General features: G+C 46.1%; 1 protein-coding gene across 9 annotated transcripts in view; it reads right to left on the reverse strand.

Moving 5' to 3' along the window:
* Nucleotides 1–809: 809 nt before the first annotated feature.
* LOC137570379 (adhesion G protein-coupled receptor F5-like) overlaps nucleotides 810–24,957 on the reverse strand; it is a 271,619-nt gene continuing 247,471 nt past the window's right edge. For all 9 annotated transcript variants that reach the window (XM_068279056.1, XM_068279057.1, XM_068279064.1 and 6 more), the window contains one exon: nucleotides 810–1,151. In XM_068279056.1, coding sequence (XP_068135157.1) covers nucleotides 1,090–1,151 — 62 coding nt within the window. In that variant the 3' untranslated portion in view covers nucleotides 810–1,089. The remainder of the gene's footprint in view (nucleotides 1,152–24,957) is intronic.

Raw genomic sequence — 24,957 nt, forward strand, 5'->3', positions numbered from 1 at the left:
TGATATGAAAAAAGAGAATATTTCTGCTAGTTACCATTTTTTACTGTTCTGTGATTCCAAAAGTGAAATCAATTACCTTCTGGTCATAGTGTCCTTATCTTATCTGAAATAGGGAGTGTGGTGTTATTTGCATGCTGAGATAAGCTTGTTACTGTAGCAACCATCATGCTGGCAGTTAGGCAAATGCAACCAGAGCAGTTAAAAAAATGGGTGGTATATATATAGTACCTATTTCAGAAAAAAAGGGGTTTACATATTTTTGGGACACTAACAATATTTTGGCATTTTTTTAATGTAACACCCGGCTTTAAATTCTCAACAGATGTGGCCCCAATCGGCTGCCTGGGGTGAGAATCATCTGGTGTGTGAACAAGGCTTTAGTGAATGTTGAGTTAGGTGGCTGTAGAGGTCAGTGGAGTGTGCCACTATAGACTTAAAGAGAAACTGTAACCAAGAATTGAACTTCATACCAATCAATAGCTGATACCCCCTTTTACATGAGAAATGTATTCCTTTTCTCAAACAGATCATCAGGGGGCTCTGTATGGCTGGTATTGTGGTAAAACCCCTCCCACAGTGTGATGTCAGGACCTTGGTCCTGTCATCATACTGTGGGAGCCTTGTTGCATTGTGGGAAATAACAGCTGTTTATAGCTGTTTCCAACTGCCAAAAAAGCAAGCAGCTTCTCCTTCCACTGACATCATCTGCCAGCAGTAAAAATGTCACCATGTGATAAATGTCAGAATGCAAATCAGGGAGAGGAAAGCTTTTACAATGGGCAGACACTGACTAAATCATTTATACTTAATTAGTGTGAAAATGGAGCACTTTTTTATTACATTATTTTCACTGGAGTTCCTCTTTAACTGGTGCACATATGTCAGACTATGCTTCTTCTCCCCAACCCCCCCAACACCTTAAAGTCCATACATTTTCACAGTATATGTAAATCACAGTGGAGGTTAATGTACAACAGATCAATGTCCTGTAAGGCTGAATAAGTCGGCAGTTGCACTTCATTCATGAGTGAGGCAATGCTCCATGCTCTGTTCTGTATGCCGCCCAGACTGCTCAGCCATTATCTTCTTCTATGTGAGAAGGGAGTATGCATCTCCAGTGGAAGTCGTGGCAGAGTGTAAATTGTAGACCGCTGAAACAAGAAGCAAATCCAGTTACAGATGGATGCAGAAGTTACAATTGCTGTGAAGCTGCCTCTCCTCCTCCCCCTACAATCAGCACAAATAAAATTGGCATCATGCTTGGTTAGTGCTACATATGTGCCCATTTGTGCTGCCTTCATTTGGGAAGATAATAATACTTATTTTTTCCAGACAAAAATACCACCCAGCCCAATACAACCGCCTACCGACAATCATTTTTTAATGCATTCAAGTTTTTTCTTTTATAAAGGTCAAACATTCACTCAGCCTTTGCTCTGTTGTGTGTGTGTGTGTGGGGGGGGGGGGGGGGGGGGGGGGGTAGGGTGTTGTACCGTGTTAGCCTACAACAAATATTATATGCACTTTGCCTAAGTACTTTTGTTTTTGCACTCTGTCTAAGTAGTCTGATGTTACGATGTCTCCTCATTATCCGGGGTCTGTGGTGTGTGTGATTTTTTTTTTTTTAGAAAACAAGTGGTCTTATTATCTATTTGTCATAAATTAGCTAGCAACCCTGTGAGACCCTCTTGATGTTGTAATTAACCACTTCCCTACCACAGTTTTTTTCCCCTTAAAGGGGCACTATAGCAATAGGCAAACATATACAAATAAGTGGCTCATTTCTTCCAGAGTAAAATGAGCCATAAATTACTTTTCTCCTATGTTGCTGTCACTGACAATAGATAGAAATCTGACAGAAGCGACATGTTTTGGACTAGTTCATCTTTTCATAGGGGGATTCTCAGGGATTTATTTATTTTCAAAAGCACTTAGTGAATGGCAGTTGCTCTGTCCAACTGCCAAAAAACTGTGTAGTGAGCAGGGAAGCTGGCCAGCATCATTGTTTAAATCCTTTTTAGGGAATATCTTTATAAAGAATTAAAGCTTTGCTAAGAATCCCCTATGAAGAAATGGACTAGTCCAAAACCTGTCGCTTCTGTCAGATTCATACTACTTACTGTAAGTGAGAGCAACATAGGAGAAAAGTAATGTATGGCTCATTTTACTCTGGAAAATACTTACTTCTTACTTGTTTGTTTATGTTTGCACATTTTTAAATTTTAAAATTTTTCGCCATAGTGCCCCTTTAAAGACCAGAGCAGTTTTCACACTCGTTTCATTCACCAATAACTTTATTGTTGCTTGTCATACAGAAATGATCTATAAATTGTTTTTCTCGGCACAAATTAGTCTTTCTTTGGGTGGTACTTTTTGCTTAGAATTATTTTATTTTATATGCATTTTAAATAAATTAAGAAAAATGAAAAAAATCATTATTTCTCAGTTTTCTGCCATAATAGTTAAAATAAAACTTGCTGCTGTGGATAAAACCCACACCTTTTATTTGCCCATTTGTCCCAGTTATTGCACCGTTTAAATTGCGTCCTTAGCAGTAGTTCCTTTAGATTGTAAGTTTGCAAGGGCAGGATTTTCTTACCCTTTTGGTTTTGGAATTTGTTACACATTCAATCATTTAATTTTGTCACTGTAGTTACCAATTCTGTATTTTGTACCATTTCTGTATTTTGTACTATTTCTGTATTTTGTACCAACTGTGTATTTTGTATATTGGGGTACATCATTGTCTGTATTATTTTGTAACCCATGTTTGTTTCTTACTTTGTACAGTGCCACAGAATATGTTGCGGCTTTATACAACGATAATAAAAATACAATGCAAGGCGATATTTTATCTGGAAGTAAACGTGTATTTCTTCTGTTTTAGTGATTTGTTTTAATATTATATCACAAATTACAAGCCTTTATTTGCAAAATTAACAGCAATATACATGATGACATGCATATTAAAAAGTCAATAAGGTAACAATTTATTTATTTATTTTAATGTTTTTTTTTTTTTTTTTTATTGGTAACTACTGGGTAGGAATGTAAGTGTAATGGATTGCGGAGACACCGCCGCGCGGTCTGACAGTGAGGCGGCTGTTTCCGCGTTCAGACCGGTGGTTTCTCCGCAGCAGCATGCGTCTGGTTTGTCTGAACCTAGTAGTGCACACAAATGGAGAGCTATGCGCGCGCGCGCTGCAAGACAGGCTCTTTATGCCAATAGGAGAGGGGTCAGCTGATCGGGACGATCAGCTGATCCCAGCATGGCAGGGAATTGGCTGAAGGGAACTGCGCGCGCTGAGGAGCGCTTTGCTATATATACTCCTTACCTGTCAGTTGCTCGTTGTCTGGCGTTGCGAATGCTTATGTGTTAGCACTCAGACCTTAGTCAGATCTTTCAGTGTGGTTGAACCAGGAGGACCTGGGAATCCACACTTAGCCAGATTACTGTGTTACTATTGTGTTATACTTCAGACTAGTTCCAGGGTGTTGAGACCACGGACCTCACACCCAAGACTAGGGATACTGTGTTATACTTCAGACTAGTTCCGGGGTGTTGAGACCACGGACCTCACACCCAAGACTAGGCCTTGTTTGATATCTGTTATAACCTATTGCTTTCCTGACTCTCCTTCTGCTTTCTGATTCGGTACCTGCGCATATCTGATTACCTGTTGCCAATCCTGCCTGTCCCTGGTTACCGAATCAGCCTCCTGTCTCTGTACCTTATCTGCTCATGTGTTGCCGACCCGATCTGGCCGACCCTTTTGGCTGTCACCTACCTCCTGGGTGTGCAGTCCATCTGCAGGGACCCCCTGTCTCTCAGAGGGACCTCTCTGCAAACCAGTCAGGGACTCATCCTCTACGAGTCCTTTGACTGCAGTAGAGTCTGACTCTCCTGGTTTAGAGTCATCTGCTCCGCAGGTGATCCTACTATTTACTGTTGCACCAAACACTTACTGGTTTTCAGGTGTCCAGAGGTTAGCTATGCTTGTATTATCGGTGATTTTGCAGATCATCAATAATCAGGTATATATCTGTATTGTTGGTGATACTGCAGATCACCAATAATCAGATTCTCTCTGTGTGCTGACACCGATCGTTACAGTAAGGGATTACAATTTTATGAAAAGTGTATGTATTTCTATATATAAAGTGTATGTGTGGGTGTACTTTTGGCCGCAAGATGGTTCTACACTTAATTGCAGAGACTGTAAACAGTAACCGGAACTATTAAGTATATCGGTTTACTTACATTTTGTGAATGAAATGACAGCATCTCACTGACGCCAGCTTTGCATTCATCACAGAAGCTGTGATTGGGTTTGGGAACAAACTGTTCCCTTTAACTGATCACAGAACAGCGGGATTGCAGCAGAAACAAACGACAAAGGTGTGGCAGTCGGAAATGGTGAGGTAAACAAACAGATACCTGTATTTACGCCCTCAGTTGTTAAGCCTTGTGTGTGTGTGTGCGCGCGCGTGTGTGTGTGTGGGGGGGGGGGGGGGTAGATACACTACAGCAGTGCTGTACAGGTTAAGGTATCTAATGGCATTTATTTATGTTTGCAAAAGAATGTGTTTCTCCTTCTAATGTGTAGTGTATATATATGGTATGTGTTCTTACATCCTGTCAGCATACAGGAACAAATTTTGAAGAAGGCTTAACCACTTGCTGACCGTGCACTCATACCGCGCGTCGGCAAAGTGGCAGATGCAGGACCAGCGACGTAGATCTGCGTCGCCGGCTGCAGGCTAATTAATCAGGAAGCAGCAGCTCGCGCGAGCGGCTGCTTCCTGTCGATTCACGGCGGGGGGCTCCGTGAATAGCCTGCAGGCCGCCGATCGCGGCTCGCAGGCTAAATGTAAACACAAGCGGAAATAATCCGCTTTGTTTACATTTGTACAACGCTGCTAACAGTAGCAGCATTGTACTAGATCAGCGATCCCCGGCCAATCAGCGGCCGGGGATCGCTGTCACATGACAGGCAGGAGCCTGTTAGAGGCTGCACAGGACAGATCCGTTCCTGTGCAATCTCCGGGGGAGGAAGGGAGGGAGGAGAGGGAGAGGGGGGAATCCTGCAGTGGAGGGGACTTTGAGGTGCCCCCCCCCCGCCAGCCACACGCAGGCAGGAGCGATCAGACCCCCCCAGCACATCATCCCCCTAGTGGGGAAAAAAGGGGGGCGATCTGGTCGCTCTGCCTGGTGTTTGATCTGTGCTGGGGGCTGTAGAGCCCACCCAGCACAGATCAGCAAATACAGCGCTGGTCCTTAAGGGGGGGTAAAGGCTGGGTCATCAAGTGGTTAAGAAGAAGCCGAAAGCTCCTTTAGTTCTAAGTTAGCCATAAATGGTATCATGCTGATTCAAAAAATCTAATGGATAGAAAGAAGAGTCTTGCAACACAAATGATCACAAACACAGCACTACCCAACCATACCAAAGGCTGTTGGCTGTTGTACGGGGCTGGGTGATGTTATTGATTGGGAAAAATTAAGTGCTATTATCTTTCAAATAAAAGCAACACAAATTATATTTCTGCAGCACAAGTGTAACACTAACCAAACATGATAGACCTTTTAATTGTGCTGATTATAGCAGCCAGCCTAAAATAAGATACACCTATTAGATTTAGAAATACCATATATGGCATTTCTTCTGTGCTCTTATGTTATGCGTACGTTTTTTACTTTGATATTCTTGTTAAGGGTAGGTTCACACTTGGCCCGGAAACGTATCCGTGGCAACATTTTTTTGGCCCGGATCAAAAACGGAGCCACGGATACCAGTGTTAAAAATATCAGCCCTCTTCACTCATAATAAAACAACAACGGGGGTTGCCAATCCTTTCAGGCTGTCAGCAGGGGCCCGGAGAAGACCTGAGCTGTGCTGAGGGACCTAAATGACTTCCAGGGGCTGGAGGAAGCCCCAGGAAAGTAAAGCTACATTTCCTTTCTGGCTTTGGGAGTCCTTTAAGCATTTTACAATTGAAAGAAATGCACCAAAATTGGTGAAAAGTACTATCAACATTTTTTGAGTATTTTCTTGCTTGATGGTGGTTTAAAAAGCCTTTATGACAAGGGCCCATACGTAATTCCCCTTTTCTCCTGAGTGATATTTTCAGAATTGTCAATAAAATGCCTTTTATATCTCCAGCAAGCAAAAAACTACTTTTGATAGTACTTTTCCACCTACTTTTTGGTACTAATTCTATTGCAAAGTGCTGAAAAGTTATTCTAAATACAAGATGAAAAAATATCTCCTAGGAGAAAACTCTGAAGAAAAAATTTCTCCTGAGTTTTCTCTTGGGTGATATCTTAACATTTGTCACTAAAATGCCTTTTAAGCAACCAGAAAGCAATAAAATAAAATAAAATACTCAAAATAATTTTGATAGTCCTTTTTCACCTCTTTTTTTTTGGTACTTTTTCAATTGCAAAGTGCTGAAAAGGGCCATATGCAATTCACTTTTTCACCTGAATTTTCTACTAGATGATAATTTTTCATCTTTGATTTAGAACAACTTTTCCGCACTTTTCATTGGGTATAAGTACCAAAAAGGTGGTTAAAAAGTACTATCAAAATTATTTGGAGTATGTCTTTGTTTGCTGGTGGTTTAAAATGCTTTTTATTGGCAAGTTTGAAAATATCACCTGGGAAAAAACTTAGGGAAAAACTAAACTATATATGGGTTCTGGGCCCATACGCAATTGACTTTTCTCCTACAGTAAGTTTTCTCCTAGGAGATAATTGTTCTATTGAAAATACATTTCCGTCAATTTGCAGTTGAAAAGGTCTCAAAAGGTCCCTTTTTTCACCTAAGTTTTCTCCTAGGAGATAATTTTTAATCTCCTATTTAAAATACATGGGCCCATGTCACAACCAAATTTAGTGAGCACTCTGCACTCTGCAACTGAAAAAGTATTAAAAAGTAGGTGACAAATTACTGTTGAAATTATTAAATATTTTCTTGCTTGCTGCTGACTAATAAGACATTTCATCGGTAAGGTGTGCAATATCGCCTGGGAGAAAACTTAAAGAGAATCTGTATTGTTAAAATCGCACAAAAATAAACAGACATCTCTTATTCGCGTCGGTCACAATTTCGCCGCCTCCCGCCGCATTAACAGTAGTCAAAAACAGTTTTAAAAAGTTTGTTTATAAACAAACAAAATGGCCACCAAAACAGGAAGTAGGTTGATGTACAGTATGTCCACACATAGAAAATACATCCATACACAAGCAGGCTGTATACAGCCTTACTTCTGAATCTCAAGAGATCATTTGTGTGTTTACCTTCTGTCCCCTGCAGCTCTCATGCACTGAAGTGACAGGCTTCCTGCAGACAGCTCTGCCTGTGCCCCTTTCTGTAATTCCTCAGTATGTGTCAGCCAGTTCCTTTCACAGCCTAACCGAGGAGGATTTTTATCCAGCTCTCTTCTATCACTGATAAGATAGCAGAGACGCTGCTGGCTTATGTAAATACACACACACTGGAGTGTGCATAGAGGGGCCTGGAGACTGTGCATAAACAGACCAGCACGGAAGAGTTGGCAGCCTTCCAGACACAGGTTTGACAGGGGAACGATACATTGATTTATTACAGAGACAGTGATAATAGAAAGTGCTGCAGTAAGCCAGAGCACATTAGAACAGGTTTAGGAACTTGTAGGATGGTAGAAAAAACGTTGTAATTTTTGTTACAGAGTCACTTTAAGGGGGATTCCACTTTAGTCACACGCCTAGAAGTGGGAATAAACATGGCGGTGGTGTGGGCATTCTTTTCTCTGATAGATGCTCCTTCAAGCCACTCACCCCCGTTCCTTCTCTTTCTCTACCTTCCTTTGAAGTCCATGCAGTCCGTCTATACTCTCCCTCTAACCTCCAGATCGCAATAATCTACCGCCCTCCTGGCCCTCCTTCCTTCTTCCTAGATCACTTCTCTGCATGGCTCCTCCAGTTCCTGTCCTCCGATATCCCTACCATCATTATGGGCGACTTTAACATTCATGTTGACACCAACAATTCTGCCGCCACTAAACTTCTGTCACTTACTTCCTCCTACGGCCTGTCTCAGTGGTCCACTGCTCCAACTCACTCTAATGGTCATACACTTGACCTCTGTTAAGCTTGGAGGTGTAATCTCCACAGTCAGCATACAACACATAAGCTGACGTGACGAAGGTACACACACCAGCACAAGGGATCAGGATATCCCCAGTTTAGTGGAGGAGAGGACTGACTCCAATAGGAGATTGTGGTGCACAGAGCCGGTGCAGATCCGAACAGCCACAAACACTTTCGTAATAACGTCTCAACGCAAGTAGCGCTGAGCGCATAAACCAGGACTGAGGAGATCAGGACAGGTAGACAGAATGAACGCTTGCTAGCTAGCGATTACTTAGCGACAGCAAGCGTCCAAAACCAGACAGACTGGAATGAGGCAGCCAATGCGTTGCGGCGATGGCGTGCCTCACAAAGACAGGACAGGAGAGACAGGAAATAGCAGGATCAAGATAGATGAACGTAACACAGATAAATACACAATAAGTATGTTTTCCTAGCGTATTACAATTACAGCTATCAATGAAACTATTCGTAACGTCTGACTAACATATGTATATATCGGCAATGAACCGATATATGACATAAGCAGGAACTCTGACTAAGACTGGAGTAATACAGGGAACAGGACTCAGAAGGATTCGCTATCTCTTCGCAGAGATGAACGCAATCCACAAACAGGACCAGGAACAGGATAACTAGCTCAGCGTGCTGGAACGCTGACTAACGGAACACAGGATATAAACAGTTCGTGTACGTATATATCAGCGACACTGATATATCAACGTAACACGAATACAAGGAAAATAACAAAATGCGCAAGTATGCGTATATATTGGCGATGGACCAATATATGACACAAGACAAGCAAGTAACAACTTCTAGAACAAGAGCAGAACTAGGAGGACTCGCTGACCCCTTCGCAGGAGTCAGCGCAGTCCACACGGACCAGGAACGAGGTGGGGCACGAGCAGAGTAACAGATAGAATCTGAGACTATGGTAGCCCATGAGGCATTGCAGGAAGCAGTTCTTTATACTGAGGTCATCCAATGGGAGCAGACCTGCAGATTCCCACACAAGTGAATGGTAATTAATCACAGGCTGATAGCAGGAAAAGGCAGACAATGATATGCAGCCTGCAGGAAAGGGACCGCCCCTCCACTGCAGCAGACAATGTTTGTTTACACAAAAGCATATTAAACTGTCATAAACTTCAGAGCGACTGCAGATGGAATCAGCAACTAGTTTAAGTGCAAACCAAACTATGCAAGCAAATGCATGTAATGACATTAGAACTGCTTGGTTTGCAATACCACTGCAGTCAGCAGTAAACGCTGCAGAAGCGATCATAACAGTACCCCCTCCCTTAAACGCGGCCTCTGGACGCCTATGAAAACTGACATATTTCTCCTGAACCACCCAAACCAAAAAATCAGAAGTGGGAAATCCAGCAAACTGATCTGACTGAAAATTCATGAAGGTCGGATCCGTCCGACAAAACCAAATTCCCGAATCAGTCTCACCAAAACTAGACCAATTGGAACCAGAACCTACCGAACCATGCCCGTCAGCACTACAAGCCTCAGTGTGACACCCATCAGAACCACGACTTCCAGAAAACAACCCCAAGAAACTCTCTGCGCGATACCCACCGCCTTCCAAGGACTGTCCAAAAACGCCAAAGCCTTTGCAATGCCCACCGGAACTGTCCTTACCAACACAAAACCCACTGTTGAACCAATCCAAGGTACCAGGACAAGTTTCCTCAGAGATCTCCCAGAACACTTGGAAGCTCCAAAGAGATCCCCACAGGTCAGAACGCCCCTTAGGCTCACATGGAGAACCATCAAGAACCCCTATGGAACCCAGGGCAACTCTAGAGTCAGGGTCACAAGGACAAACATCAAGATCAGGGTTTTTAGGGACCAGAACCATCTCCGGGCATGCAGGCCAACCGGCAACATCAGAACATGTCTCCACTAGGGAAGCGTGTGAGCACGCCAACACAGACACTTGGGCACTCTGGCATACGAAGCACATCTGGGCACACCGGCACAAGAGAGACTTCTGGGCATGTCAAGGAACTGCAAACCTCAAAGTCAGTCAAGGTAGGACCGAAACCAGGACTGGGCAAAAAAAAATCATCATGACTAGACTTCACAGTTACTGGATTCTCACTAAAAAATGCAGGATCAGACTTAGATGTCTCTGATTCCAGCAAAGTTATTAACAAATCATGTTCAGGGGCATTTACAAGACAGGACAAATCTTCTGATGTATGCACCGAACTAGACAGGGTTCCCATAACTTCTTCTGGACTAGACAGAGACTCATCAAATACACTGGATTGGAGCTCATGAAGGGCTGCAAAACAAGTCAGTAGTGCAGCAATCCCCACTGAACTAGGCAAAACTGAGTAACTCACTGGACAGGAAGGGGACTCAGGAACTTCTGCCACACCGGCCAGAGAACCAGAATTTTCCAGGATACAGGGCTGGGTTTCAGAAACACTCATTAACCCGGACTGAAATTCTGAGATTTCTATTATTATTTTTTCCAGCGAGTCAGAATTATCCATGTTACAGGGCAAGACTTTTGAAACATTCAGAGGACAGGGCTGGAGTTCCTCGGCTGTTACAACACTGGAGAGGGACTCAACAACATTGGTTAAATCAGACTGTGTACAGGGCAAGGTATCTAACACACTTGCTGACGAGGACAATATTTCAATGGCTTCTGCTTCGCTGGGCAGAAATTCATCAAGTTTTATTAGAGCAGACTGTAATTCCAAAACGGCTGCTAGACAAGTGAATATTACTGCAACACCAACTGAGGTAAGCAGTGCCTCAGACTGTTCTGCTAGAGGGTTTGAAATATCCAAAGTACTGGGTGAAGCATAAGACTCTGTGACCACAGCTTCACTGGACAGGATCACCGAACAGTCCACACTGCAGGGCAAAACCATGGAAGCACCTGCTGGACAGCATAATGATTCTGTGACCTGAGTTTCATTGGAGAGATCTACTGCACAATTCATGGTACAGGGCAAGTTCACTGGAACATTTTCTGAACACGGTAATAATTCTGCGATTTCGAACTCACATAGCAGACGCTCTGAGTTATTCATGAAACTAGAGTGAGGTGTAGAAACAGGAAGATCAAAACACAATGTTTGCGCATCTAAATCACCATTCAATTGTGAAATTGGAAAATTCAGATGCTGGGGTTCTGAGATTTCTGGACAGGATTGCTGGGACTCAGAAACTGATGTAGTGCATCTATTGGCATCTGCTGGATCAGACAGGAGTTGAACTTTATTAACACAGGTAATTTCTGCAGAAGTGTTTGCAGAGACAGACAAGATCTTTCTGGTGTCTGTTTCACTGAACAAAGATTCATGAGTACTGGCTAGGCTGGACTCAGAAGTCAGCAGGACCTCTGGGTCCTCTGCTGAGAAATTTGTACAGGGCAAGATTAAGGAAGTATTAGTAATTTCTGTCTTACTGGGAAGTAACACTGAGTTATCCATGGTACAGGGTGGAATTACAGGAACTTCGATTTCACACAAAAGGAGCTCTGAATCACTCGCTGAATCAGCCAAAGGTGCTAAAGCAGGCGAGTCCTCAGGAACTGAGGAAGTGGAACAATCTCCACTTGACAGTGTGTCTTCCCTGGTATCAACTGATTGAATCGCATAAAAATCGTCCAGAATCATTCTCCACACATCGATCAATGGAGCCACAAAGTCATACCCACACACACACCAGTTTTTATTAGGTTATAGGCAGACTTAATGCATGCATTCAATACTAATTCACTTTTTGCACTGTAAAACTGACAAAATGAACTTGCATCTTTCTTCCATTCATAGACCAGGGCTTCCATCTCTCCTTTCTCAAATGGAGGATCCCATGCATATTTAACAGCTGAGCATTCCGGCTGATCATAGTTTGCAAATGTGTTAGTGGCAGAAACATACATTGGGTTATTTAGCAGGTGATTGGCCGATTTCTTATTCCTAAGGATCTCCAGTACCTGTAGCAAGTGTTGAACTGTAGTGTATGCAAATTTCCCTTGCTGCACGAATAAATTGATCTGTTCAATACTCTGTAATATATCTTCATAATCATATTCAGATAATTCATTTAAACAAGAACCTTTATTTTCCCTGGCTAGCAATGAAAGTTCATTAGTAGTTTCATAGGTCCATTTGACTCCCCTGAATGGTGACTGAATTTCATTATCTGCTAATGGTGGAGTCTCGTTACAGATCTGATGCGCAGTCGCTAAGGGCAACGACTCCGCTGATTGTAACGCTTTTCTTTTGGAGCGTTTACGTTTGGCTTTAGACCCTGCTGCCTTAGCAGAAGAAAAGTTATCAGTAACACTTTCTGCTTGCTGCTCATTCTTGCAAGCAATTGAAGAAGCAGCTGATTGGCCTGCTGCCAGGAGTTCATTAAGAGGAAAAGGCAATGGATCTATGCGCAACCAATTGTGAATTACAAAGGCTATAAATTGCAAAGGACTTTGTCTAAACTGAGTGTGATCTAAGACATCGATTGCCCAATCAAAAAGTTTGCCCTTAAAAAGAGCACAAACGATCCAATCAGACCAGGTAGAAATTGCAGAAGCCCGAAAGTCGGGATTGGCCAGGACTTTAACCAATTCTGATATAAATTTGTCTGTAACTTCAGGACCAAGCTTTTCAAATTTTTTAAAAGAGCAGGACCCCTGACAAACAGTGTCATAATTTCTGGAAATTCCCCCCACAATAGGGATTGGTAATGGGGCTACCATAATGTTAAGCTTGGAGGTGTAATCTCCACAGTCAGCATACAACACATAAGCTGACGTGACGAAGGTACACACACCAGCACAAGGGATCAGGATATCCCCAGTTTAGTGGAGGAGAGGACTGACTCCAATAGGAGATTGTGGCGCACAGAGCCGGTGCAGATCCGAACAGCCACAAACACTTTCGTAATAACGTCTCAACGCAAGTAGCGCTGAGCGCATAAACCAGGACTGAGGAGATCAGGACAGGTAGACAGAATGAACGCTTGCTAGCTAGCGATTACTTAGCGACAGCAAGCGTCCAAAACCAGACAGACTGGAATGAGGCAGCCAATGCGTTGCGGCGATGGCGTGCCTCACAAAGACAGGACAGGAGAGACAGGAAATAGCAGGATCAAGATAGATGAACGTAACACAGATAAATACACAATAAGTATGTTTTCCTAGCGTATTACAATTACAGCTATCAATGAAACTATTCGTAACGTCTGACTAACATATGTCATATATCGGTTCATTGCCGATATATACATAAGCAGGAACTCTGACTAAGACTGGAGTAATACAGGGAACAGGACTCAGAAGGATTCGCTATCTCTTCGCAGAGATGAACGCAATCCACAAACAGGACCAGGAACAGGATAACTAGCTCAGCGTGCTGGAACGCTGACTAACGGAACACAGGATATAAACAGTTCGTGTACGTATATATCAGCGACACTGATATATCAACGTAACACGAATACAAGGAAAATAACAAAATGCGCAAGTATGCGTATATATTGGCGATGAACCAATATATGACACAAGACAAGCAAGTAACAACTTCTAGAACAAGAGCAGAACTAGGAGGACTCGCTGACCCCTTCGCAGGAGTCAGCGCAGTCCACACGGACCAGGAACGAGGTGGGGCACGAGCAGAGTAACAGATAGAATCTGAGACTATGGTAGCCCATGAGGCATTGCAGGAAGCAGTTCTTTATACTGAGGTCATCCAATGGGAGCAGACCTGCAGATTCCCACACAAGTGAATGGTAATTAATCACAGGCTGATAGCAGGAAAAGGCAGACAATGATATGCAGCCTGCAGGAAAGGGACCGCCCCTCCACTGCAGCAGACAATGTTTGTTTACACAAAAGCATATTAAACTGTCATAAACTTCAGAGCGACTGCAGATGGAATCAGCAACTAGTTTAAGTGCAAACCAAACTATGCAAGCAAATGCATGTAATGACATTAGAACTGCTTGGTTTGCAATACCACTGCAGTCAGCAGTAAACGCTGCAGAAGCGATCATAACAACCTCATATTCACTCGTCTCTGTTCTATCACTGATTTCACTAATTCTCCTCTCCCGCTCTCTGATCATAACCTACTAAACTTCTCTCTCTCCTCCTCTCTTCCTACCACCCTGCCGCAAGCACGCTCATATACACGCAGGAACTACCGCAACATAGACATGCAATCTGTCTCTGATGCCTTGGCACCTCTCCTCACACACCCATTCACTGACCCTGACTCAGCAGCTGCACACTATCATTGCTCAATCACGCAAGTCATGTATGAAATCGCACCCCTCACCAATGTCCGCCCGCACCGTGTCAGTCGCCAACCCTGGCTGACCAAAGCTACTAAACAGCTAAAGGGGTGCTCTAGGGTAGCTGAACGCCGTTGGAGAAAAACTAATACTAATGAGGATTTCATTACTTACAAAAAAGAGTTGAACAAGTTTAAAACCGCTCTCTCTTCTGCAAAACAATCATACTTCTCCTCCCTCATATCCTCCCACTTGCACAATCCAAAGCGCCTGTTCAGTACTTTCAACTCCCTTCTCCGTCCACCCCCTCCTCCTCCTTCTTCATGCTTATCAGCTGAAGAATTTGCAACATACTTTACAGATAAAATTGCAAAAATCCGTAGTGTGTTTTCCACGCAGACATCAAACTCCATCTCCACTCCTCTTGTTGACTGCTCTCTTTCCAGTTTCTCTCCACTCTCTGAACATTCGCTCTCTTCCCTTATCTCCAAATCCCATCTAACCACCTGTTCTTTGGATCCTATCCCATCACATCTCATTCCACAGCTATCCACATCCCTCATCCCTGCCCTAACATCGCTGTTTAACCTATCCCTCTCCTCCGGAATTTTTCCAACCTCACTCAAGAGGGCTGTTGTAACACCACTACTTAAAAAACCATCTCTAGACCCCACCGAACTTGCTAACTACCGCCCAGTGTCACTTCTTCCATTTGCATCTAAATTACTTGAACGCCACATCCATGCTGAACTAAGTCAGTATTTATCTGCAAATTCCTTGCTCGATCAGTTCCAATCTGGCTTCCGGCCAAACCACTCCACAGAAACAGCACTCACCAAAGTAGCTAATGATCTCCTCACAGCTAAATCCAAAGGCTATTATTCCATACTCATCCTTCTAGATCTGTCATCAGCATTCGACACTGTCGACCACACTCTACTCCTACAGATCCTTTCATCTATAGGAATAAAGGACCTCTCTCTCTCCTGGATATCTTCCTACCTGTCTGGAAGGTCTTTCACTGTTTCCTATTCAGATCAGGCCTCCTCTTCACATCCTCTGTCTGTAGGGGTACCTCAAGGCTCTGTCCTCGGTCCCCTCCTCTTCTCCATCTACATGCACGGTCTTGGTAACTTAATCAGCTCATTCGGTTTCCAATACCACCTATATGCAGACGATACACAACTGTACCTCTCGGCCCCAGACCTTAACTCCCTCCTCACACGGGTTCCCGACTGCCTGTCCGCTATCTCCTCTTTCATGTCCTCTCGCTTCTTAAAACTCAATATGAATAAAACTGAACTAATAGTCTTTCCACCATCCCTGTCCACCCCTTTGCCTGATATTACAATAAATGTTAACACCACGTCTATAACATCAGTTCCCAAAGCACGGTGCCTGGGGGTAATATTTGATTCTTCTCTCTCATTTACTCCTCACATTAACTCCCTAACCAGCTCCTGCCATTTCCAACTGAAAAACATAGCACGTATCCGACCTTTTCTCTCCCATGACACAACCAAAATGTTAGTACATGCTCTTATTATATCTCGATTGGACTATTGCAATATATTGCTTGGTGGACTTCCAACTAACCGACTATCACCGCTCAATTCTGTACTGAACTCTGCTGCTCGACTCATTCATCTCTCCTCTCGCTCTTCCTCTGCTGACCCTCTATGTCAAGCTCTTCACTGGCTACCAATTAATGAGAGGATTCAGTTCAAACTCTTAACCATAACCTACAAAGCTCTCCACAATCTCTCTCCCCTGTACATCTCCTCACTAGTCTCCAGATACCAACCCAACCGCAATCTCAGATCTGCACACGAGCTTCTTCTATCCTCTTCTACAATTACCTCCTCACATTCACGTGTACAAGACTTCTCACGTGCCTCACCCCTCCTCTGGAATGCCCTTCCACAACACATCCGCCACTCTCCCACCTTTGAAATCTTTAAACGCTCCCTCAAAACCCACCTTTTCCGACAAGCATATTCTCTAGCTTAGGCCATGCACCCACTAAATAACCTAATTACGCACTGCCTGTACATATACTGTATACTTCCCCCACCTCTTGTCTCCACCCCATTCCTTCAGATTGTAAGCTCGCAAGGGCAGGGCTCTCACCCTTTTGTGTCATGGAATGTTATTAATTCAATTGCTTGCACACTGTTAGAAATTTATACATTTTAGTCATCCTGTTCAAATTGTAATCAGCAGTGCTGTATCTTGTATCAGTGTTCATATTTCCATGTATATCATTGTCTGTATCATTATGTATCCCTTGTTTGTTTTCTTACATTGTACAGCGCCACGGAATATGTTGGTGCTTTATAAATAAATAAATAATAATAATAATAATAAAGGACACCAGTAACAAGAGAGATATGGAGGCTGCCATCATTTTTCTCTCCTTTTAAGCAATACCAGTTGCCTGAGAGTCCTGCTGGTCTATTTGGCTTCAGTAGTGTCTGAATCACACACCTGAAAGAAGCATGCAGCTAATCTTGTCAGATTTGACAATAATGTCAGAAACACCTGATCTGGGGCATGCTTGTTCAGGGTCTATGGCTAAAAGTATTACAGGCAAACAATCATCAGGTTGCTTAAAAGGAAATAAATATGGCAGCCTCCATATCCCTCTTGTTACAATTGTCTTTTAAGAGAAAAGTGAATTGCATATGGCCCCTGATGTTCAATTTTAAGAATTTACGTCAATCTCACTAAATTTGGTTGTGACTCACAACCAAATTTAGTGAGATTGACGTAAATTCTTAAAATTGAACATCAGGGGCCATATGCAATTCACTTTTCTCCTAAAAGACAATTGTAACAAGAGGGATATGGAGGCTGCCATATTTATTTCCTTTTAAGCAACCTGATGATTGTTTGCCTGTAATACTTTTAGCCATAGACCCTGAACAAGCATGCCCCAGATCAGGTGTTTCTGACATTATTGTCAAATCTGACAAGATTATTGTGACAAGGGCCCATATGCAATTAAAATTTTCTCCTGAGTTCTCTCCTAGGTGATATTTTTAAACTTGTCAATAAAATGCCTTTTAAACCACCAGCAAGCAAGAAAATACTCAAAATAATTTTGATAGTACCCGTATATTCCGGCGTATAAGACGACTGGGCGTATAAGACGATCCCCCAACTTCCAGTTAAAATATAGAGTTTGGGATATACTCGCCGTATAAGATTACCCCCCTCTTCCAACGCACACCAAATAAAAATGAAAAAACATATACTGGTGCTATGTGTGAACAGATACTGGTGCTGTACTGTATGTGGTACCCAGTATATAACAGTGTATAGGGATTGACTGGTTGGATTGGTCAACTCTCCCTAAGTGGATTGGTCAGCTCTCCTTGTCTATCTGCTTATCCGCTAGGTATGGAAGAATAGATTGCGCTGTGCCCATAAAACACGCCTCTTTCACTCATCTGGCTCACCCTTGTAGTCTATTTCCCTCCTTTTTGTGCCTCTCAGATCTCGCACATGTGTGCCTGCGCCGCTTCGCTACAGTCCTCAGCAGCGAGATCTAAGAGGCGGTAACAGGACAGGGCGTATCACCCGGCATCAATGACAACCGGCGTATAAGACGGCCCCTGACTTGTCAGAATATTTTCAAGGGTTAAAAAGTAGTCTTATACGCCGGAATATCTAATACTTTTTCACCTACTTTTTGGTACTTTTCCTGTTGGAAAGTGCTGAAAAGGTATTCTAAATCCAAGATGAAAAATAATCTAGGAGACAGATGTCGAACTCAGTGGTGCTCAGCAGAGCTCGAATATTCGAGTAGCTCGAATATTCGAGCTCTTTTTCAGCTATCCGAGCTCGGTATTCGAGCTCCGAATAGCTGTAGCTATTCGAATGGGCTATCCGAGTACACTCGAATAGCCCATTCACTATTCGAGCTATTCGAGCAAACGGCGCTATTCGAGCTCGGTACCGAGCTCGAATAGCGTCATAGCCCAGATTGATGTCCTTAGAGCCAATCAGAGGGCTCCCAGGCCCTCTGACGGCAGCCAATCACAGAGGGGGACCCTGGCCAGCCCCTACCCTATAAATAGCGGCCGCCATGTTCCGTTTCTCCATGCTTGCCTGAGACTTGTACAGAGAGAGAGTTGCTCCTTTGTGCTTTGGCTTAGCAAGTGCTCTATTGTGATCATTTACCTAGCGTTTTTGCTCACCTACACCTGCCATATACACCTATATTGTTGTTAGTTAGATAGACATTGTATTTTAGTTAGTAGCTTGTGTGTTACATTAGAGACAGGCAGCTGCTGCAAGCTTACAGGTTTAGGCCTCAGGGGGGCCTTGCCTCTGTGGGCAGCTGTCCTCTGTTTATTTCTCTCATCTATACCAGTATTTCTGCTGTCCTTTACTAATAGTATTGTAGTTATACTGTACTAGGAGTAGGACACTCACTGACTGTCACTGTTTATAGGCTACTAGCTAGCTCCTGCGTGTGTGCACTCACTCACTGTCTGTGTGTACACACACTCTATTTCCTTCTGATTACTGATAGATTATTGTTAGTTGTACTTACTGTTACTACTTACTCTTACTGTACTAGGAGTCTAGGACACTCAGTCAGACAGTCACTGTGTTCATAGGCTACTAGCTCCTGCGTGCGGTCACTCACTGTCTGAGTGTACACACACCACCCACACTCCATTTCCTTCTGATCGCTGATTGATTATTGTAATTAGTTAGTTCTACTTACTGTTACTACTTACTCTTACTGTACTAGGAGTCTAGGACACTCAGTCACTGTGTTCATAGGCTACTAGCTCCTGCGTGCGGTCACTCACTGTCTGAGTGTACACACACCACCCACACTCCATTTCCTTCTGATCGCTGATTGATTATTGTAATTAGTTAGTTCTACTTACTGTTACTACTTACTCTTACTGTACTAGGAGTCTAGGACACTCAGTCACTGTGTTCATAGGCTACTAGCTCCTGCGTGCGGTCACTCACTGTCTGAGTGTACACACACCACCCACACTCCATTTCCTTCTGATCGCTGATTGATTATTGTAATTAGTTAGTTCTACTTACTGTTACTACTTACTCTTACTGTACTAGGAGTCTAGGACACTCAGTCACTGTGTTCATAGGCTACTAGCTCCTGCGTGCGGTCACTCACTGTCTGAGTGTACACACACCACCCACACTCCATTTCCTTCTGATCGCTGATTGATTATTGTAATTAGTTAGTTCTACTTACTGTTACTACTTACTCTTACTGTACTAGGAGTCTAGGACACTCAGTCACTGTGTTCATAGGCTACTAGCTCCTGCGTGCGGTCACTCACTGTCTGAGTGTACACACACCACCCACACTCCATTTCCTTCTGATCGCTGATTGATTATTGTAATTAGTTAGTTCTACTTACTGTTACTACTTACTCTTACTGTACTAGGAGTCTAGGACACTCAGTCACTGTGTTCATAGGCTACTAGCTCCTGCGTGCGGTCACTCACTTTCTGAGTGTACACACACCACCCACACTCCATTTCCTTCTGATCGCTGATTGATTATTGTAATTAGTTAGTTCTACTTACTGTTACTACTTACTCTTACTGTACTAGGAGTCTAGGACACTCAGTCACTGTGTTCATAGGCTACTAGCTCCTGCGTGCGGTCACTCACTGTCTGAGTGTACACACACTAAATTTACTTGTGATTACTACTGATTATTGTAACTGCTAGTTGTACTTCCTGACTGTTACTACTTACTTACTGTACTAGGGGACACTCACTCAGTCACCTCACCAACCAACCCACTCCATTAAAGTACCCCACTTTTCACCCGCCCTTTTACAAAACTTTTGTCTATACGCCCAAAACATTTAAGATGTCTGGAAGTGGCAGCCAGCGCGGTTTGGGCAAGGGGAAGGGCAGCAAGGGAATCAGGAGGAGAGGGAGCAGCATTGTGGCAAGCCGCGGCCGCGGGCGCGCCACCATGCACAGTTCCGCAGCAGCAGCAGCAGCGTCAGTGGCTAACATTCCTCCCATAGCCACTGGCCGTGGACGCCTTGGGCGCCGCCCAGCAGGAGCATCTGCAACTCACGCTGCAGAGACACAGCAGCAGCAGCGTGTAGCACCTGCTCCCATTTTCCTCCAGCCGGGTCGGAAACGTCCCATTGAGGAAAAGGATGCAGACACTGTGGTGCAACTCATGACGGAGGATGAGCAGCCCGCCATCAGCTCTGCATCCGAGGCCTCCACCCTCACCACCACCACCACCCCTGTTCGCAGCAGCCGCCCAGCAGGGACTGGGGAGGAGGCCAGTTCACCGTCACTCGCCGACCTGTCATTCAGCAGTCTTTTGACCCCAGGCATCATGAGTAAATTGTCTGCTGTTGTTGGCGATCTTGAGGAGGAGATGCTGATGGGCACTTTGGGGGATGAGGGATTGGACAGCAAGACTGTGGCGACAGTCAAGCAGCCCATCCATGCATCAGGAGAGGAGTTTGGGGGGTCCTCATCCCAGCAGGACATGTTTCAGGAGGGGGAGGATGATGATGACCCGGTGACAGACAGAGACTGGGTGCCACCACCTCCAATGGATGTCGTCCTCAGCAGCTCTGAGGAGGAGGAGGAGGATGCTCTTGTGGGCCTTGCAAGGAGGCGCATCATTGCAAGCATTGGCAGCAGCAGTAGGCAGGTCCCACAGCCTGCTGGTGTCTCAGGCTCAGCAGCAGCAGCATCTGCCAGTACCACCACCAGCCGCACCCAAGCCCCCCCCCCAACCACCACAGGGAGACAGGCAGCAGCGCTTCCATGCCGTAGGGGGATGTTTAAGTCACCAATCTGGCGATATTTCACCATGCCCACTGTGTACAGCAAGTACGCCACTTGCAACCACTGTCAGCGGAAGTTGAGCAGAGGTGCAGACCCCTTAAAGTTCTGCACCAGCTCGCTCATCAACCACCTTGCGGCTAAACATTTCCACCAGCATGAGGAGTTCCAGAGGCTGAAGGCATCTGGTGCTGGCAGTGGCACCACACCCATCACTGCACAGCCTTCAGCAGCAGCAGCAGCAACAGCAGCCACCCGCCCTCTTGCTCCTCCAGCAGCACCAGCAGGAGTGCGGAAACGCACTGCTCCTCCCCCCTCTGCAACTCCTGCCGCCGACACTGAGGCCTGTTCTGGCAGCCAGTCCTCAGTGGCCTCCTCCGCTGTGTCTGCTGATTCCCGTGTCAGCAAAAGGCCACGCCAGAGCCTTTTGAGCGAGTCCTTCCAGGGGGTGGTTAGGGCTCTGCCTCCCAGCAGCCGTCGCGTGCGGCAGCTGAACGGCTTGCTGGCACGGGCCATGTGCTCCCAACTCCTGCCGTACACGCTCGTGCAGGAGGGGAGCGACATTCGTGCGCTGCTTGCTTGCGCAGCCCCAGACTGGCAGCTCCCCAGCAGACACTTCTTTGCCCGCAAGGCCATTCCTGCACTGCACCGCTTTGTGATGGCCAATGTGGAGCGAGGGCTGGAGCACGCGGTTGGTGAAAGGGTCCACGTCACCATGGACTCCTGGAGCAGCCGCTTCGGGACAGGCCGCTACCTGTCCTTCACTGTCCACTGGGTCAGCTTGGTGGAAGGGGGTGAGGATGGGAGAGCAGCAGCGGGCACAGCAGCAGCAGCAACACAGTGGGTGGTGCCACCCCGCAGGGTCAGGGGAACTGCAGCAGGTTCCTCCGATCCTCTGCCATCCTCCGGCACACCTGGCCAAACCCCCCGCCTCAGCAGCAGCGTGAAGGCCCGCCACTGCCAAGCGCTGCTGCACTTGGTCAGCCTTGGGAAGACCAAGCTGACGGCAACCCATGTGTTGGCCAAACTCCAGGAGCAGGAGAGGATTTGGCTGACCCCCAGAGGCCTCAGAGTCGGAGAGGTGGTGGCCGACAATGGGGCCAATCTGGTTGCCGCAATAGACAGGGGAAACCTGACCCACATCCCCTGTCTTGCCCACGTGCTGAACCTGGTGGTGCAGAAGTTCCTGCGCACCTACCAGGGGATGGGCGAACTGCTGGAAACGGCAAGGAATGTTGTGCGTCACTTCCGGCGCTCGGCTGCAGCCTGTGCGAGCCTGGAAGACGTGCAAAAGGAGCTGGATCTGCCACGCCATCGGCTGATCCTTGACGTTCCGACTCGCTGGAACTCCACCCTGGCGATGTTGGAGCGTCTGGTTGAACAGAGGCACGCTGTCAACCAGTACCTTGCCCTGGCCACTGTTTCCGCAGCTCAGAGAAGGGACAAGACCAGCAACATCCCGTCCATCGTCCCCGATGATGACTGGAGGCACATGCAGCAGGTGTGCTTTGTGCTGGCTCCCTTCCTGCAGGCCACAAACATGGTGAGCAGGGACCATGCTATGGTCTGCGAGTGGGTGCCCCTGGTTTCTCTGCTGAACAGGGCCCTCGATGCTTTGCTGGAACAGGGAGCGGCAGCCTTGGACCAGCAGGAGCGGCAACCAGCTGCGCAGTCCACCTCTGAGGGGGAGGAGGAGGAGGACTTGGTGGAGGTCCCTGACCTGGCTGCTGATGAGGGGGATCAGCACAGCGCAGCTGAGTTGGTGCGGGGGTGGAGAGAGGATGAGGCGGCAGAGGAGGAGGATGAGGACAGCACTGACGTCGATGTGCCAGCAGACGTGGCCCGCCTCTTCCCAATGGCAGCGCACATGCTGACGTGCCTGCGCAGGGACCCCAGGGTGATCCAGATGAAGCAGAGGGAGGAGATCTGGATCAGCATGATGTTGGACCCACGCCTCAAGGGGAAGTTGAGCCAGTTCCTGCCGCCTGCAGGAGGAGACCCAGCGCAACAAATAAGGAGCTTGCAGCAGGCCCTTGTTGAGCGCTTGGAGGAAGCCTTCCCCCAGCCTTCCACCCCCACTGTCCAGCAGCCAGCACAGAGGCAGCAGCAGGTGCCTGCATCCAGCAGCAGCAAGCGCCCCACAGACCTGCTGTCTCTCAGCCACGAGCTCTACAGGACTGTAGAGGCTCCGGCAGCAGTGACTAGAGAGGAGATGCATGCAGCAGCATCCTCCTCCGGTCACAGCCAGCGCCTGACCCGCATGGTGGCTGACTACATGGGGTCGTACAGCGGGCTTGACAGCGATGCCCCTGTTGATCCCATGGAGTATTGGGTCAAGCGCATGGAGATCTGGAGCGAGCTGGTGCAGTACGCCCTGGAAGTGCTGTCCTGCCCCCCTTCCAGCGTGCTGTCCGAGCGCTGCTTCAGTGCAGCTGGTGGCGTGGTCACCGAGAAACGCTCACGTCTGTCTCACAAGTCTGTGGACAGACTGACGTTTCTCAAGATGAACCAGGCGTGGGTGGAAGGCGAGTTCCTGGCCCCTGTTGTCGGCGAGAGGGGGACATGAACTGGCTGCCGGAACCATCGTTAATGTGCCTTACCACCCTTTACCACCTCCTGGCTCCTGCTCACTAAGCCAGCCTGGTTCACTTTGACTATTACGTCGCCTGCAGCCACACATTTTACACCTACAGTGGGCTGCTGTGTACTGCCCTTCTGCTGTCTGTCTGTGTTTCCCACTGCCAGGGTACACAGAATTACCTTCTTCTGCTGCCACTCTGCCACCAGCTATTACGTCAAACAATAGCTATATTGGTTGCAAAACCAAAACCAAACAAACCATTAAAAAAAATAAAAGGTTTAATTTTTCTGAGGTGCCCGGGTTGAAAACTGTGTTGTCCCAGTTGTGTATTGGACACAATGTGGGCTGCACGACCGCTGTCTGGGACCTCCTGTTGTGTTTATTTACAGCCCTGGTATCACCGCTAGGTACCAGGGCTATTATGTCACGCTGCCTACCTGCTGCCACACTCACACTGCTCCTCCACACCTCCTCCTGCTGCTGCTGCTGCTGTCTGTCTGTGTTTCCCACTGCCAGGGTACACAGATGATTTACCTTCTGCTGCCACTCTGCCACCAGCTATTACGTCAAACAATAGCTGCTCGCCTACTCCTCCATTCCTCCTCCTGCTGCTGCTGTCTGTCTGTGTTTCCCACTGCCAGGGTACACAGCATTACCTTCTTCTGCTGCCACTCTGCCACCAGCTATTACGTCAAACAATAGCTATATTGGTTGTAAAACCAAAAACCAAAAAACCATTAAAAAAAAAAAAAGGTTTAATTTTTCTGAGGTGCCCGGGTTGAAAACTGTGTTGTCCCAGTTGTGTATTGGACACAATGTGGGCTGCACGACCGCTGTCTGGGACCTCCTGTTGTGTTTATTTACAGCCCTGGTATCACCGCTAGGTACCAGGGCTATTATGTCACGCTGCCTACCTGCTGCCACACTCACACTGCTCCTCCACACCTCCTCCTGCTGCTGCTGCTGCTGTCTGTCTGTGTTTCCCACTGCCAGGGTACACAGATGATTTACCTTCTGCTGCCACTCTGCCACCAGCTATTACGTCAAACAATAGCTGCTCGCCTACTCCTCCATTCCTCCTCCTGCTGCTGCTGTCTGTCTGTGTTTCCCACTGCCAGGGTACACAGAATTACCTTCTTCTGCTGCCACTC

This window comes from Hyperolius riggenbachi, chromosome 4, assembly GCF_040937935.1.
Source record: "Hyperolius riggenbachi isolate aHypRig1 chromosome 4, aHypRig1.pri, whole genome shotgun sequence".
Classification (NCBI taxonomy): domain Eukaryota; kingdom Metazoa; phylum Chordata; class Amphibia; order Anura; family Hyperoliidae; genus Hyperolius; species Hyperolius riggenbachi.